We start from the raw sequence: 17,703 nt of genomic DNA, 5'->3' as shown, positions 1-17,703 counted from the left end.
GCTAAAGAATGGGTCACCAATAAACCTTTAGAATAATGGCTGTAACAACTACAACAAGTCAACAACAATTAAATACAGTTGATACGACATACGTAACCTCCACTAACGCCCAAAGAGGCGGAAACACACCATAAAAAGTGGAAATAGACACGCCACAAGGGCGGAGACTCGGTTGTCACAGCGGTAGCATTAGTATTGCACAGAAGGTTGTCGCTACAGTAGATCCGAAAAAGGATGAGCCCATAAGTTGTGCTTTTTTCCTTACACGAAATAATGTGCTTGAAGATTCAATAGTTGATTCTCTATTTGGCGCCAACATTTACGTGGGAAATTTTATCTCTTTTTGGCGCGAGAAGTAAAACGAGAAAGTCGAATTCAAATATTATTATAAAAGAAGCGAAGTGAGCTCCCCATTTCCCGCGGTTTCCCCTTCATCCACGTTTCTCCCTCGTGACTCTCCTCAATACTTCACCTGTTCCTCTGCAAATCAATAGGTTGATTCACATAATTTCTCTTCGTAAAAGAGAAAATGGATCTCTCAGACATTGCGCGGAAGCTAGGGCTTTCAGATGCCAAGGTCGTAATCCGTAAGGCCGAAGAGCTTCGACGTCTCAGCGACATTCAATTTGATTCCTCCGTCATCGGAGTCGTAAGCATCTTCCGCCTTCACCTTGATTGCCTCTCAGTCGTTAGGTTTTGATCAATTCGTGATCATTTGATTTGTTTATGTCATCAATTGCAGGGGGAGAATTGCAAAGCAGTGATTTGCTTGGAGATTGCGGCTACGAGGTGCTTTTTATATTCAGTATGCGGATCTTGTATTGAATAATTTTACTTACCATGTTTGCTCATTCGCTTTGGTTGTTTTGGTTGGATTTGATCGATCAGGTTGCAAGTTTTATTTGATCGGCAGGCTGCGATAAGATTGAGTGGGATGTCCGAGAAGGCCTATAACAGGTCATTCAACGCGATGCAGAATGGCCTCGGTGTCAAGTGAGTTGTTATTTTATTCATTTACTCCTACCAGTGGATCCTATCTACTGCAATGCAGCTAAGCTTTTCAATTAAATAAATCAGAATTGACATTGTAGGACAAAGCTGGACACCAGAGAATTGGCAATCCAATTTGGGTGTGTTAGATTAATTCCTTTTGTTCAGAAGGGGCTGTCTCTGTAAGTTTCTATTCCATAGCACTATACTGTGTTCCTGGCGCTTTAATGTTCTTCAGGAATATGCTTAAAAAAGCTACTAGGAGAGAAAAGCCTATGGAAATATCATGTTGCTGTTCTGCTACTTAAATCTGTATTGATGGACGAATACTATCCCAATAAAACTGAAGCTGCTTTTTTGTTTTTAACACATAATGGAGAAAAAGAAATCCCTTAAATTGGTTATCGTAATGTTCCACCAGATGTCACTAATTGCCTTTCTGATCTTCTTTATTGGTCTATCGACATTATATGTGTTTCGGTTTGAAGATTGGTTAGTTGCACTATCACTTTAAGCAAACTTGTTCAGGATTAACTTCTGGTTTTTAGTCTATCTGTTGTTATTTGGCATCTACACCATCTGGTCGATAAAATGTGTGTATATGGTTTAGCAGTGGAATTTGTGAGGAACTTATGATATCTACCATATGCTTGATAAAATGTGTATATAAGGAGGTGGTATTTTAATACTAAATGTCCCATTCATGAAATGCAAATACAGGCAAGCTAGGGATACCCTCTCTCCTTTTAAAATGTTCAAGGCTGCCTACTCTGGCAAGTTTCTTTATTTCTGAACAATCCAGCCTTAGTGGTTGCATTGTGCTAACTACATAAACATGTTGAATTTATTTATCATGGTCATTTTAGGGTACAAGGACATGATTGTCTGATGAGTATTAGTTAGCATGGGTTTGATCTTGAGTATGATATGCTGCTGCTAATTTTAGAACTCTGTTGATTGTATACATATTGCTTAATGTGTGAAGGTTTTGGTTTTGTGTACATGCAGATTAACTTTTATGACGTTTGTTTTTCAGCTACAAAGAACGGTTTCTCAGTGCATTACCAGTTTCACGACGGGCTAGTGCAGATTGCACTCGGCCAGTATTTACAGCTGTTGCTTTCTATCTGTGTGCAAAAAAACATAAGGTAGTGCATGTTCTCTTCCCCCCATCCCAAAACAATCCCTCAAAGACATGCAAATGAAATTGTCTGGCTTGGAATAAGGCGGACAGTCTTGTTATTGCTCCTAGTTGGAATGGTTAATTTTCTCACTAAGATTCCAAGGTTGTTGAGTCTTTATTTGGTTAGTTTTCTCATATTGGACGGTTACTTTCTTCACAGCTTAAAGTAGACAAGTTGAAGTTGATCGAGCTCTGTGGCGCATCAGAGTCTGAGTTCACAAGTGTAAGAAATACATGTTTTAGTGGTTCTAGTTCTGTTTATTCTAGTAATCTTCCCCTTTGTAATATGGTAAACGTGGAACTAAAATTGCAGGTCTCTGCCTCTATGAAAGATCTTTGCTTTGATGTTTTTGGGATCTCAAAGGAGAAACAAGATCCAAAAGCTGTGAAAGGGAACAGAGGTATATATATTTGAAATTTAAAAATACTGGTAAATGGTCTCCCATACTTGTTCAGTATTCATTTTGCCCTGAACCGTATGACCTGTGTTTTCACATCGGTGTGATGTATATCATGATTGTTGGTGAGCATGAAATATCCATTGTGATTATTGCCAATCTTTTGATACTGTCAAATTCACAAACAGAACTGCTAGATGTTTTACCTAGCAAGAGGAGACATGAAGATGATGAGGATGAATCTGGGGAATCATCCATTGATGATGAAGATGGACTAGAGGTATGAAGAATATCTAATCTGTATTATTTGGGTCCATTTGCAAGTTGCATGATACATGTACCTGTTTATTTCAAATGATTATGAATTACACATGGGTAGTTATACCTGCTTACACATGATGGCTTCTCACCTACAGAAAATTATTTTATCTTGCATGTACACAATCCCTTAGTGCAATTAAGCTGCACATTTGCAGTATTACAACCTAAAAATTGTGGGTTGGAACTTGGTAACAACCTCTCCTGCAAAGGAGGTGTTAAGGCTTCTAACATTTGCTCCTTCCAGACCCTCCAGTGGTAGGTCTACTGGTGGGAGTCTCTTACACTGGGATGCTCTTTCAATTCCATGATGTCTCCCTCTCTAACTCAAATAATAGATTATATTCTCCATGATATATTCTGTTTTGCCAGAGTTTTGCATGTTTTTTTTCAGTGAACTTTATTGTTCAAAAAAATTTGAATTGGTATGGTAGCTCAGCAAGACTTTCTTTTTCAGTCACATGAATGTAGTCATTAATCATCTGCTGCAACTTTGGCATCTATTCTTCACAGAACCTACCATATAATTAAGGATATTTTGAGTCATTAGAAGTGTGCAAGAGCAATACAGAACTGCAGCAGTTAGTAGTTAAAACAAAAGTTGGCTAGTGGCAACTGTCAATGTCCACACTCCACCCTACTGATTGATTAAAATTTTTCTTCTTTTCACACCATGCTCTAAATTGGTAAATGACAAACGAAGTATATTTGCAGATTCCAAGTTACAAGAGGCATAAGAAAATGGAAAAACTTGCATATGAGGAGTGGAAGTCCTCTGTCCTGGTATCCAACAAGCGTAGTAAGACAGAAGGTTTGTGTTTGGTTTCACTTTACTGTTTGTTTTACATGTTTCTCCATTGCACTGTCTGATGAATGAATACTCTATTGATGCTTTTTTGCCAGTTCCTCTCAAGCAGAAGAAGCAAGCTCAACTCAACTTTGTTAAAAAGGTTACCGAGGGTGTCAGGCCAAAAGCTTAACATGTGGGTCTCTTTGATATGCAAGGTCTGGGTTGTTCTTTTAAATTGAGATTCACAAACATAGGGAACATTAGAAATCAATATATCATACTTTTAAGTGTATTTATTGTGTTTGATTCCAAACATATAAAATGCTGACCTACATTTTTCTTGTTGATCAAGGATCAAAACATCGTTATTTAGCTATATTTCAATTTTCAACAATTAATTAAGGGACACTTCATTGATATATTAATTCATTGGAAAATAAAAGATATGGACGGGGTGCATTTAGAAATTGTATGTCAAATTTGTAGCTAAATGTGTAGTTCCTGTCTGGTAAAACTGTAGTTCCTCATCCAATGTATATTTCCATGTTTCATACAGGGGAAACATCAATAAACTTCAGGGTGGAAAGTATAATACTTACTGTGACAATTGGAGTTTGGACAAGAATACTTTGTGAACTGGAAATGTGGTTTACATCAATGCAGCCTACCTTCTCTTCAAAGTCCAAAGATTGTGCTGAATAGATTTACTATTAAGACCCTACCAGCTGGTGGGTTTGTTAAAATTGAATGCGAGGGAAAGAAAGGCGAGTTGGTATAGTGCAAGATTCTCTTGTAAAGATGCTATTTCATTTCTTTCTTGGTTGTGGGTTGGAGCTAATGTGGTGGATGGAAATGTAAATTTGGCTAATTTTTTCACAAGTAATTTACAATATGTAATTCTTGAGTTGATTTATAAACTTGTGCTCTATTGGATTATTCATGAGGGAATTCATTCTAACAATGAATATACATCGTATAAAGATTATGAAAGAGATTAAGTTTCAGTTTTAAATTGATCATTTTAATATTTTGTTTGCTAGGATTAATTGTTAGAATACCAATAAAATATTCTAAAATAAGATGGGTTTTGTTGATTGTGTTACATTCTAATTTAATTTATTTATTTGGTTTGATATGAGTAATATGTGGTTATTAAATTCCTATATGGACTGGTTAGTGTGGGGTAATAGGAACTGTTAGATCTTGATGAGTGATCTATTGAGTTTGCCTGTATCAAAGATGTTAGATCCTTCTTCTAAACCTTAATGCATCATATTATTCTTTGCATATAAAGTGAGTTTTGTTTTTGCTTAACTGTCTCACAATCATCAATATAACCCAATTGAGAGAATGTTAAAATATTTCACATTAGATGGACTTCATTGATTGTGTTATACACTGATTTGATTTCTTTATTTGGTCTAATATTGGGTAATATGTGGTTACTAAAACTCTTATATGAAATGGTTAGTGTGAGATAATAGAGACCGTTAGATCTTAATAGACAATCTAATGAGTTTGTCTATATAAATAATATTAGGTCCCTCTCGTTTAAACTCTAATGCATCACATTATTCTCTGTACATAAAGTGTTAGTTCAAAGAAGTTGTTTTGACGAGTTAGTAAATAAGAAGGAATCTAGAGGAGAAAGTCTAGTATCAAGTTGATCATAAAATCAACTACAAGTTTGTTCTTTGTGGGAGACTAAAGAAAAGATTCCGCGTGTTCCGTCTTCAATGGATCCCAAAAATGTATATTTCATTATATTGTATTATATTATCATAAAATATTTGTGATAAATATATATATATACTAGTTAGATTTAATTCCGCTGTGTTCCGTCTTCAATGGATCCCAAAAAATGTATATTTCATCATATTGTATTATATTATCTTAAAATATTTGTGATCAATATATGTGATACTAGTTAGATTTATTCTTATATTAATATCCTCATAACTTTCATGTGGCTGTTTACAATTAGTATATCCAAGGTTGGGCAACTCTGAATATTAGATTTAATTTTTGTTTGAATCGTAGGTTCGTGGGACTGTGAAGGTTGAATGTTTAAATCTCCTTCACATTCAAGGTTTAAATTTTTTATAAATTTATCAAATAAGTCCTTAGACCTACCAGATCCCAAACCCCAAGTCGTCGGAAAAGAAGCCAGAACCGCCGGATCTCTTCTTATTCTTTCCAATAGCAGCTAGAATGCAGAGAACTCTAAAAGGATTTGAGTATATTTAAGGTTTTGCTTGCGCTCCTGCTTAAGACGACATTTTCACTTTCATGTGCTCTTTGTGTTTGAAGATTTGGACGACAGAAGGTGAGCCGAGGAAGTGTTCTTAGTTTATAGGAGTTTGAAAGCGATGAAACAAAAACAGGAAAGAATGGCAAACAAAGCAGCATCAAGGCAGGGCAGATGTACGCGAGCAAAATTATCCTCTAAGTGTCATTACAAAAGAGCGGATCGAGCAGGAGTTGCTCCACTGGTTATTGATGGCAAGCAAAGCAGCATCACCTTTGACGATTTTCCTTATTATCTCAGGTGAGGGACGGCATTAGGATACAATACCGTATAAACTGCGTATTTTGTAAAATTTATGAAATTTACCATTAAAAAAGATTTTTTTAAATCTTTTTTATTATTTTTTTTTAAACAACGGGTTTGGTCCAAGTGGTAAACAGCTTGGTTCACTTAAGTAAGGTTTCGATATCGAATCCTTGTGGATGCAAAAAATTGAGAGATTCACCCACCACAGCCAGGTGTGCGACACCATTATTTTGCATAGGTGTAGAGTGCATTATTGTTGGGAGATATTCCTTTCTACGTAAGGGTTTTAATTTCTACTTCACAGATTTCAAAAATGACTAGGCTTCTTACCCGCTTGTGATCTCTTGTTGTTAGGCATAAACTTTGATCGACGAGGATGTTGGGGATCACTCGGGCTCACTTTCTAATACAGCGGTAGATCCTTCAGGGGGTCGTAACTCTGGAGCGAAAGTGATTCTCTACTCTTAGGCATAAACCTACTCCGAATGTTGGGTATCACCGTAGGGCTTCTTCTCCGATGACGTGGAACTTCCTCAGAATGTTGAGTATCGCCGTAAGGCTACTTCTCTGATGACTTGGGGTTTGAGATCTGGGATCCATGGACTTATGTTGTAAATTTATGAACAATTAAATTTTGAATATAAAATATATATTTTTTGTTTTTTTTGTACAAAGGCCTTTTTTTATAAAAGGGGCATATTTGTAAAATTTATTTACTAATATATCTCTACAATTTGATTCTCAACCATTATATCATATTGTGATGACATAGCATGATTTGAACCTTTAGCAGCTAGCTAGCATTTGCTGCAAATAAAAATCCGTTTAAAACAAGGCGTTGCAATTGCCAGTTGGCAATCAAACCGACGTGGAGATGCTTTGACTCGTGATGCAATATCAACCGTTAGATCTATTGACTTCAAAATTAACCACATGACAGAACACAACTTTTCATTAAGGGTGTCAATTGGTACCAATTTTGAATACCTTACAACTTTGAATACCGAAAACTAGAACCGTACCGAATTTAAGCGATACGGTACAGTTTTAATATTTATAAAAACGGTTCGGTACGGTTTTGGTATTAAATTGGTACAGTTTTGGAATTAAATCGGTACGGAAAAACAGTTTGAACACGATATCTAGTGCGGTACAATTTTGGTACGAATTAACTTATGCCATTTTTGTTATTAGTTCATTAAAATTCTAATAAAATTGTGATAAACTAATCGATATAATTTGAAATTAACATTGATAAAACAAATAAATCTAATTAATAGAGACAAAACAAGTAAATCTAAGAAGAGAAGTAAATGATGAAATGAAAAAATTGAAATAGGAAATTAGGGATAGGAAGAAGGTAAAGTGTTTTAATTGTAAAATTATAATTTATATCTCTTAATCTGGTACGGTTTCGGGTACGTGACAGTATGAGTACTTAATTTTTTATGGATACATACCTAAAACTGGCACCATACCGAAGAAATTCAGTTTTGGTACGTACCGTATCGAATTTTGAACGGGTGCGATTTTAGACGGTACGGTTCTGGACGGTTAAACAGTTTCAGTACGGAATTGACACTCTTATTTTTCATCCCTAACCTGCCAACCATACTAAACCAATCAATTGCATCACAGCTTGCCAAGTGTCCAACAACTTTACAAGTCACCCAACTCAACACGAGCCAGAAGCCTAGAACCATCAGCATGCACCAGGGAAATCTCATGACACCTGTGTCTCTTTCTATCTGGCTTTCCTCCTTTTTCAGCTTTCCTTTGTTTTCAATTACTCGCGTTAGCGCCGCCCTTTTGATGATTCTTCTGTTTCAAATTTGAAACATGACGTTCTCTTCTGATTTATGAAATGGCAGAGGAAAAGCAAATGATTTTATCCTCGATTCGTTAGGGTTTGGGACCTTTGGGTACTCTGCTTCCGTGATTCGTCTGTGTCACGGATTGGGGGAGGGTTTCTTGTTCTATTTTTGAGATCTTTTTATAACCTTTCCTTTTTGCAAATCTAAAGCCGCTGGATTGAATGGAACCTCTTTGCTTCAATTGATTTTTCTTTCATTGAAGAATATTTCCCCCTTCAATTCGGTGAGCTATTGGCTTCGTTGGGTTTGTGCCATTGCTGCCATAGCTGCTGAATTCGGAGGATTTATCTTTGTTCTGGTCATTTGCGGTTAGTTTTTGTTGTCATACATGGCTTTAACCATTTCGGATGAACTGTTAGGGACTTTTGTTCCTATCGTCGTCTACTGGTTATATTCTGGTATTTATATCCTTCTGGGTTCCTTTGAAAATTATCGGTTGCACACGAGGAAGGAAGAGGACGTGAAGAACCTGGTTTCCAAGGGTACCGTAGTCAAAGGTGTTCTTCTTCAGCAGACGCTTCAAGCTGCTGTCGCGATACTTTTGTTCACTGTACGTATTCTGGAAGTTATGTTTTATTTTTGCTCTTTTTCTCTTGATTGCAGATTGTCGAAAATTTAGATTGGATTACCGTGACGTATGACAGTGATAGATATTAGGAATTCACCATATGTTGTTGCAACATGATCTAATAAGAGTCTCTCTCTTTTTTTTTTTTCTTTTTTTGCAAAAATGTCCATAGAACTGTTAGGAATTAGTTGACATCCAGATTTCAGCAATCTGCAAAGAGAGATGGTAAACCCCAATCCATCTCTTGAGAAGCCTTCCAATTTTTTCTAGTCTTGTGACTTGTTTCTAATAGGAGATAACCCCAAGCAAGTTGAGGCTACATGCTGGTGAGATAGGACTTCGCTAGATATATCGAAAAACGCCACATTTCCTGCTCAGAACCTGAATATGATAAAGGAAGGGATAGACCAAGCATTGCACCACAATATTCAAATACAAGATATATGGTGCAAAACAAAAGTTCGGATCCCTACCACATCCAACAAGTGGCGACTCGTCCCATTTTGATAACATTCCCAATTGGATGCAAACCTTGTTTTGGATACCCCCCCCTGGTCTGTTTGCTTTCGTCCTCTGACTTTGTAGGTCTTGTATGCCACTCTTGTTTGTTATCTATTAACAAAGATATTTTTTCTGGAAAAAAACCTGAATATGATAAAACAAATAACTAAGGTAGGAAGCCATGATGAGAAACACTACTTTGTCTTTCAGTTTCAGATGCAGAAAAAGATCTGAGGTTGTAGTCATCATCAAAGAAAATCAAGGCTTTGGTGGAGATAAAAAAATCAGACAAGCACCCAAAAAAAAAATCCCTCAAAAAGAAGGAACTAGTCCATTGAATTACATAGGCAGCGCTGGATAAGCAGAAAGAGGAACTAAATGACCTCTGTTTTCTGGGAAAGCACTGCATGGGGTGCTGGAGATGGTGCCACTGCCTCACTGGTTGTGTTGGATTTAGGAGGAGGAGAGGCGGTGGAGGTGGTGCTAGGAAGAAATCAAGGAGAAGAGGGAGAGCTTTTTTGGTTTAGACTCCTTGGATTGATTCGGCACTGAGACCATGATGAGATTTGGGGTATCATGACTTGTGCCAATGGAACATCAGTCTATCATTATTTGTAATGAATGAGTAGAGTGCAAAGACAATAAGACCCTTGGGGCAACATTGCATAATCATTTGACAAATATACCATTATACCCCATATTACAACAGAAGGGGATGGGTAGTGGTTAAAGCAAATTGTATTCATCAATGGTGTCAAGAGCTGATTACAATGTTTAAATAGCCTATGGCTGAAAAAAAAGTTACAGAAACTAAATTCTAACAGAATTTCCAAAACAAACTAGTAACAGGAAAAAAAAACTAAATATAACTCCAATGGGAAGTAAATCCTAGCATGAACCTACAATCACCCGGTGCTGCTGGTGCAAGGGAATACGTATACCCTGCAGGTGTATGTTTGGGTATACATACTAGTTACATCAGCTTGAGAATTGTTTGTTGTTTGGCAGACAGTCATTAATGATTGATTGAGATAAAAACTTCAATGGAAGTTTACCAACATGCTTCTCATTTTCTCCTTTCTGCTAATGCTGGATCCCCTGCATGCTCTCCTATCATTTGAGGCAATACTATTGAATGATACATTGATATACCAGATGTAGGGCTACTATTTGACATCTATATTTTTCCTTTTTCCTTGTTCTGTATTTTGCTTCTTGTTGTAAGTTATCTAAAATAAATACTGTTGTGCTCACAAAGATATTCTTAGGAGAATGAGATCAGTTACCTATATTATTTTCCTTGAGCTATTATTTATTGTAAACAATCCCAGAACTTGTAGCCAGCTTGCTTGGTAGAGATTACAAAAGGAATAAGTCATAACCTAATTAAGCCAAAAGCCTAACATGAAGCTTACTTTGACTAGGAAAATAATAACAAAAGAGATAGCAATGAGGAGACCACGGTAGGACGACTACCTCTATTGTGTGACATATCTCAAGAACTCTCCTCCCAAGTTGGAGTATTCATACATAAAACAACAACAACAACAACAATAAGCCTTGTCCCAACTAAATGGGGTTGACTACATGGATTCTTGCCTTTCAATCAGTTATGTTTGAGGTCATGCTAGATACAAAACTTTAGCTATGCATATCCTTTCTCACCACTTCTCTCAAGGTTATCTTAGGTCTACCCTAGCTCTTCTAGTCCCTTCAATATGGATTATATCACTTCTCTATACAAGGGCATTTATAGGTCTCCGTTGAACGTGGTCGTGCCACCTCAAATGACTTTCTCGAAGCTTATCACTTATGGGAGCAACTCCTAAACCAACTTTAATATGATCATTTCTTATCTTATCCTTCCTAGTGTTGCCACTCATCCATCTTAACATTTTAATTTCTGCTACATTAAGTTTATCTATATGATTCTTTTTAACAGCCCAACACTTTGCACCGTACATCATATCTGGTCGAACAACGGTCCTATAAAAATTTCCTTTAAACTCTAATAGAATATGTCTATCACACAAGACCCCGGACGCACCTCTCTACTTCATCCACCCTATTTTAATTATTTAGGAAACATCATCCTTTATATCACCTCTTTTATTTATGATTGAACCTAGGTACTTAAAACAATCACTCTGAGGAATCTCCTTATTGTCAAGTATCACCACCTCATCGTCTGCCCGATCATGACTAAAGTTACAAACTAGATATTATGTCTTCGTTCTACTTAGTTTGAAGCATCTTGATTCTAAAGCTTCTCTCCATGATTCTAATTTGGTAATAGTCCCCACTTGAGTCTCATCAATCAACACAATATCATCAGCAGAAAACATACACTAGGGGACCTCATCTTGAATGTCTTTGGTTAATTCATCCATTACAAGTGCAAATAGATATGGACTTAAAGTTGATCCTTGATGTAGCCCAATTGTAATTGGGAATTCATTACTTTGTCCCCACTGTTGTTACACTTGTCATTGAACTATCATATATATCCTTAATTATGTCTACATATTTATTCGCAACACTTATTTTTTCTAGTACTTGCCAAATTAATGCTTTAGGAACTATATCATAAGCTTTTTCTAGGTCAATGAATACCATATGATGGTCTTTCCTACACTCTTTATACCTTTCCAGGAGTCTCCGAATCAAGTAAATAGCTTCCGTTGTAGATTTTCCGGTATAAACCCAAACTGGTTCTCCGTCACTGTGATTAAGTGTCTCAAACGGGTTTCAATTACCCTCTCCCATAATTTCATAGTATGGCTCTTCAGTTTAATGCCCCGATAGTTATTACAGCTTTGAATATCTCCTTTATTTTTGTAAATTGGAACCACGATGCTTTTCATTCATTCATCTGGCATTTTTCCTGTGCTCATAATCTTATCAAACAACTTAGTCAACCAAACTAGCCCACGAGTTTTTAAGCTCTTCCATACTTCTATTGAGATTTCATCAGGACCTTGTGTCTTGCCTAATTTCATCCTCCTTAGTGCTTCTTTTACTTCAAACATCGAAATTCTCCGCATATATGTTTGAAAATTGGTGCCTTGGTGATGCAGAATGGCAGCCAGGATACAAAGAGAGAAAAACCCAAAGCTCAAGCCCATTAAAGCCTAAGGACATGCACCCAAAACAAGCCCGCCCATGGCCTGCATGGGGCTATGGGAGTGGGTGTAAAAATGAGCCCATGGTTTTATGGGCTTGGATTACTTTAGTGGGAGAAGACCAGCCCACATGTTTTGAACTAAGCCCAAGTCTAGCTTTGAAAAGTCAATAAAAGGAGCTAGTAGTGGGGTGTAGTGGGTGGATGTTTCCATTATTGTTTTGACTAGTGGTGTTGTGTAGTTGAGTTATTAATAGGTAGGTGGTGTTAGTTAGTGGTTGGATGTTCCATTAGTGTTTATGTCTCTTTAAAATGCTATATAAAGATACTTATGTAAGAGGTGAAGACACAACTTGTGAAATGAAATCAAATTGCTTGCTAGCATTCCTCCTCTTGGAGAACCCTTGTGTTTGATCAAGGTAGATTGGTGTTCGATCCAATCGATCCACCTTGCGGGGGGGGGGGGGGGTGTTACATGTTACTTTGTTGTCCTAATTGTTCTCTTAATTCTCTTATATTGTTCCATCCATTCTTCTTTATAGCATACTGCTGTTTTGAAAACCTAGTTAGTCCTTGTTCTTAAACCAATATCCTTGTTCTACCACTTTGGTTTTCAGCCTTCCATTATATCTGAATTTTATCTATCTTAAGTCTATCAAATCTGAAGTTGATTCCCTGTGAAAGGTCCTATTTGGCTACTGTTTTGATCATTCAAATACAATACTACATTACTTGGTGAATGGTGTAATCGTCCGAATCACAGGTACTTGAAGCATGCTTGTTTAGTAGACTAGAGAAATTGATTTTCCATCTTTTCTTGATGTCCTCATCACATACTAGTACTTTACCATCTCCATTTTTAATACATCTAACGTGGTCAAGATCTCTATTCTTCCTATCCCTTATTTTAGCTATCTTATAAATAGATTTTCCCCCTTCCTTCATGCCCAACTTATTGTATAACTCTTCATATTTCTTCTCCCTTACTTTTCCAGCAATTTTCTTAGTTTCATTTCTATCCCTTTGAAGATCCTCAACATCCCTAGTTCTTTGCCATGTCTTAAAACTAGCTTTCTTATTCCTAATGGCAACTTGAGCCTCATTATCCCACCACCAAGTCTCTCTATAAGAATGGAATTTTCCTTTTGATTCACCTAGGAGATCTTTAGCCACCTTCTTGATACACAACCATCTCATTCCACATCGCATGAGTGTCCCCCTCAAAATCCCACTTTCCTTGTTTGACTACTTCATTAGCAAAAGATTTCAAGCATTCTCTTTTCAAGTTCCACGATCTTATCTTGGGATAGTTAACCTTGCACCTTTTATGAGTTTTTGGGGTTAGACAACATATCCAAGACCACAAGTCTATGTTGTGCATTTAAGCTTTCCCTTGGTCCCTTGGTATCACCTTGCAATCCTTGCACAACAATCTATCAATCCTTCTAGTTAGGAAGAAATCTATTTGGCTTTTATGCTGTCCACTTTTGAATGTTATTAGAGGTTCCTCTCTCTTTTTGAAGTAAGTTTATAATAGATAGATTAAAAGCAACAACAAAATCTAAAAGAAATACCTTCCTCATTCCTTTCTCCAAAACCATATCCTCCATGTACACTCTCATAGCCTCTTTGATTTTTTCTAATGTGTCCATTTAGATCACCTCTTATGATAATCTTTTCTCTTTGATAAATTCCTTGCATTAATCCATCCATATTTTCCCAAGTTGGAGTATACATGTGGAAGGAAATCTCCATCTTGGACCGATAAGAACAGACATGAAGGGTTGTATCAGTCTTGAACACATGTAGTAGTCACAGGTACAAATGTCCTTCCCAATGAAGGCAACAAAATGCAAGTAGAAACATGGTCAAATAAAGACAAATAAGTGTGCAACTTCAGTGGCTACAAATCCCCATGAAAGTTGTCCAGGTAGTGACTACACAAAACCCTACCTTTAGGAAGGCACTCAAACTACAATTAGACGTGTATCATCCCAGCAGAGTAACAAATAAAATCTCAGCAATACATTCTTTTTTTCTAGACATACAGTAGCAAGTTTCAATCTGGTAAATAATCAATATGTGGTTAATATATCAAAGGTACAAAGAGTCTGGCAATAACTGAAATGAGTGTTAGATGGGGTTATTAACCCGAATTTTCAAGAGGTTCATTTGGTAGTCAAATTGGGGGACACATGGAATCATAAATATTTAATAAAAGCAAACTTGAAAGGAAAAATAAAACAATGATAAAAGAGGGGAATTGTAGTGGAGGGGGGGTTATTATTTTGAATTGTGGGAATATACTCCTAACCCTTGGTAAAACAGAGTATATGAGGGTAGACTTGGAAGACAAAGAGAGATAAATAGAGATTGAGAAACAGAGAACCAGGTTCTGGTTGCAACTCTGTACCATGTAGCCAATCTCAAAATCTGTGCTTGGTAAAGAGTAGAGAAAGACAGATTAATAGAGATTGAGGGAGATGGGAGAGAGATTGACAGAGAGAACTAGGTTCTGGTTATTGCTCTGGCACTATGTAGCCAATTTCAGAACTTGTAATCAGTGCTTGGTAATGAGTAGAGAAAGAAAAATTAATGGAGATTGAGGGAGATGGGAAAGAGAACAATGGGAGTGTGCATTTGTGTAGTGGAACATGTGTTCTACTATAGCAGCCAATATATATTTGTATTAAGTCAAAACAGAATTAGGAAAGGAATTTAACTCTTACCTAATTAGGCCTAAAGCATAAAGAGGATACTTATTTGTACTAGAACACTAACAGTCAAAGACATAAAGCAATAAGGATACCACGATGGTGGAACTCCCTATCAGGATAATATCTTAATAGTTATGAAATTTATGGGCTTGTTATTTTCTTCAATGAATAAAATTGCTTGACATTTTAGTCTTGGGAGTCCCCATCCTTCTGCAGAGTGTATTTTATATTCAGAGCGTGCCTGCAAAGTCTCATGGGAAGCTTTGAATGTATTCACTGATATTAACCGAGAAATTAACTCACAGTTCTCAACTGGATTTTAAAGCTAATAGCCAAAACTTCTGTGGTTTGGGTAGCAAATCATATCTTATTGAGGAATGAGGATGATTGCAATTTCTTTAATGCACCTTCAGAATTAGGATAGATCTTCAATTATCCTTGAACTCTTGCTGAATCTTGGAAAGTTGGGGTCCTGACCTCTTTTTTTTTTTTACTGAGCATCTGAAGCAATCAGAAGGGAGAGGATGCTGTGTTCATGGATAGTTAAGTGCATCCAATTTGGACATTTTGTGGACCTGTAGGTCCAGGTACTTCTTTTTTTCTCCTCCTGACCTTTGACCATACATGCATTGTTCTTCGTTTCTTCTTCATATCCGTGGGTGGTCTGCCATTAAGGAAAAAAAGAGGAAGAACAGAAGGAGAAGAGGGTACCAGGAATGATTTTTGTGACTGTACTGATTAAATTTAGGAGAAAAAAGTTCTGTAGGAAGGGAAGATATCCACATGCTTTTGGGCCACACGATTTAGTTTCTAAGTTTTGATAGTTGGACAATCCACATTGTTCCATCTCGATTCAGTCATTATAGTGGCCATATTAGCTCTATTCATTTGATGTCTGAAGATTAAGGATAGGAATTTTGTTCGGTGGTAGAATGTAATAAGATGAACCACAAGGATGCTTTAGTAACCTGCAACGGTCAGATTGATAATATGCCATCTTTGCTACTTGCTGAGAGACACTCTAGATGCTCTCATGTCCAGAGGAATTTATCACCTATACCTTTTTTTCACTTTTCACCCTCCACCACCTCTTCGTCTTATGGCTTCAAGTGATTTGAAAACAATGTTCAGGATTATTGTTTTTAATTTCCTTAACCCTTCTTTTGGAGGCGACCCACAAACTGTTACAAATATATGCCTCATTCCCCAACAATGATTGAAATTCCCAGATGAATTAAATTTTCTTCAACTTTCACAGCAAATATTGGGTATCACCAATTATGTGGAGGAATTTACTCTAATTGGGCAAAATTGACAGCATGTCTATGTATGAATGCGAGAGAGAACCTTCAAAATCATCCTCTTTGATAAAGTTTTTATATTCATGTGACTGGTTGAGCTTTGACCTGGATTATCATTTTAGAGAACGACTGCTGTGGATCAGCCTTGCCATCATATATTTTCTTGATTCTTCTAATTTATGTTGGACATACTTGAAGCAAATATCTGTTGAAAAAAAACAAGAAAATAGAAGTGAGGGTATTCTCTTCAACAACTGTGTTTTGCTCATTTGAAAATGCAAGTCTACAGCCAGTAACTTACCTCCTCATTGCTGCTCTGATGTTTGGTTTATTATTTTGTTATTATATTTCTCTAGTCATATTTCCATACCAGCATTTAATGAAAGTGTTCTCATGCAGATTACTGGAAATGGTAGTCAGGCATCACCGGATATGCAACCTAACTTTCTTGTGTTAGCGAGGCAATTCTTGATCGCAATGCTGGTTTTGGATACATGGCAATATTTTATGCATAGATATATGCACCATAATAAGTTCTTGTACCGGCATATCCATTCTCAGCATCATCGGCTAGTTGTTCCCTATGCTTATGGAGCTCTTTATAACCATCCTTTGGAGGGACTAATTCTAGACACAGTTGGTGGTGCCCTATCTTTCCTCCTCTCTGGTATGCTACCTCGAGCCTCCATCTTCTTTTTCTCCTTTGCTACCATCAAGACCGTGGATGACCACTGCGGGCTGTGGCTTCCTGGGAATCTCTTCCATATGTTGTTTAGAAACAACACTGCCTATCATGATGTCCATCACCAGCTCTATGGCAACAAATATAACTTCTCCCAGCCATTCTTTGTCATGTGGGATAGAATTCTTGGAACCTACATGCCTTACACACTTGAAAAGAGAGTAGGTGGAGGTTTCGAAGCACGTCCAACAAAGGATTCCAAGGTTTACTGATAATGTGGCACAATACATTGCTTGTCATCACTATTACGTGCCACTGTTAATTCTGAAGAGTATGTTTGTTTATATGCGAAATGGCAGTTGTATATAGATGTTATTGTCACTAACTTCATACCTAAGTTGAAACTAATTATGGAATTCAGACTCCCTTGGTGTCCTGATTATCAGTGCAATTTTTTTTTTGGGGGTGGTTGGGGAGTGGGTAGCTTTTTTGGACTCCATCTATTCATATATAATCTTATCACAGTAATGGCATTGTGAAAGCATCTCTAATGCTTTTCATAGGCTTATCCTTTTGGCAGCCCTACTCTTTCGATTCTGTATCTATTAAAGGTACAAAGTTTTCTTTCTATTGTTTCGTTGAAACTTGTTGGGTTCTTTCTTGTTCGATGGTTAAGCTTTTTCCTCTTATTGCATTTCAGAATAAA

At 36.9% G+C, this 17,703-nt stretch overlaps 2 protein-coding genes across 2 annotated transcripts; both read left to right on the top strand.

The window, feature by feature from the left end:
* Positions 1–434: 434 nt before the first annotated feature.
* ORC6 (origin recognition complex protein 6) lies at positions 435–4,759 on the top strand. Its single transcript, XM_089165754.1, has 11 exons — positions 435–649; positions 743–789; positions 889–993; positions 1,092–1,172; positions 2,027–2,138; positions 2,334–2,396; positions 2,487–2,574; positions 2,760–2,851; positions 3,604–3,700; positions 3,793–3,894; positions 4,236–4,759. Exons 1-10 carry the CDS (start codon positions 530–532, stop codon positions 3,867–3,869), a joined length of 882 nt encoding a protein of 293 aa, XP_089021880.1. The 5' UTR covers positions 435–529; the 3' UTR covers positions 3,870–3,894; positions 4,236–4,759.
* Positions 4,760–7,925: 3,166 nt separating this feature from the next.
* On the top strand, positions 7,926–17,466 carry LOC149006726 (sphinganine C4-monooxygenase 1-like). Its single transcript, XM_089164628.1, has 2 exons — positions 7,926–8,657; positions 16,715–17,466. The coding sequence occupies exons 1-2, from the start codon at positions 8,436–8,438 to the stop codon at positions 17,267–17,269; spliced, it is 777 nt and encodes a 258-aa protein (XP_089020754.1). The 5' UTR covers positions 7,926–8,435; the 3' UTR covers positions 17,270–17,466.
* The last annotated feature ends 237 nt before the right edge of the window (positions 17,467–17,703 follow it).

The sequence above is a fragment of the Hakea prostrata genome, chromosome 8 (assembly GCF_041222555.1).
Source record: "Hakea prostrata isolate BN-2017 chromosome 8, UWA_Hpros_2, whole genome shotgun sequence".
In the NCBI taxonomy this organism is placed as follows: domain Eukaryota; kingdom Viridiplantae; phylum Streptophyta; class Magnoliopsida; order Proteales; family Proteaceae; genus Hakea; species Hakea prostrata.
This window is presented reverse-complemented; position numbering and strand designations above follow the sequence as displayed.

Bases quoted from the DNA above. Each gene is read 5' to 3' on its own strand.
- ORC6 (XM_089165754.1), top strand. From the start codon at position 530: ATGGATCTCTCAGACATTGCGCGGAAGCTAGGGCTTTCAGATGCCAAG. The intron at 1,173-2,026 runs GTAAGTTTCTAT...TTTGTTTTTCAG, and splicing joins GTTCAGAAGGGGCTGTCTCT to CTACAAAGAACGGTTTCTCA. The intron at 3,701-3,792 runs GTTTGTGTTTGG...CTTTTTTGCCAG, and splicing joins CAAGCGTAGTAAGACAGAAG to TTCCTCTCAAGCAGAAGAAG.
- LOC149006726 (XM_089164628.1), top strand. From the start codon at position 8,436: ATGGCTTTAACCATTTCGGATGAACTGTTAGGGACTTTTGTTCCTATC. The intron at 8,658-16,714 runs GTACGTATTCTG...GTTCTCATGCAG, and splicing joins TCGCGATACTTTTGTTCACT to ATTACTGGAAATGGTAGTCA.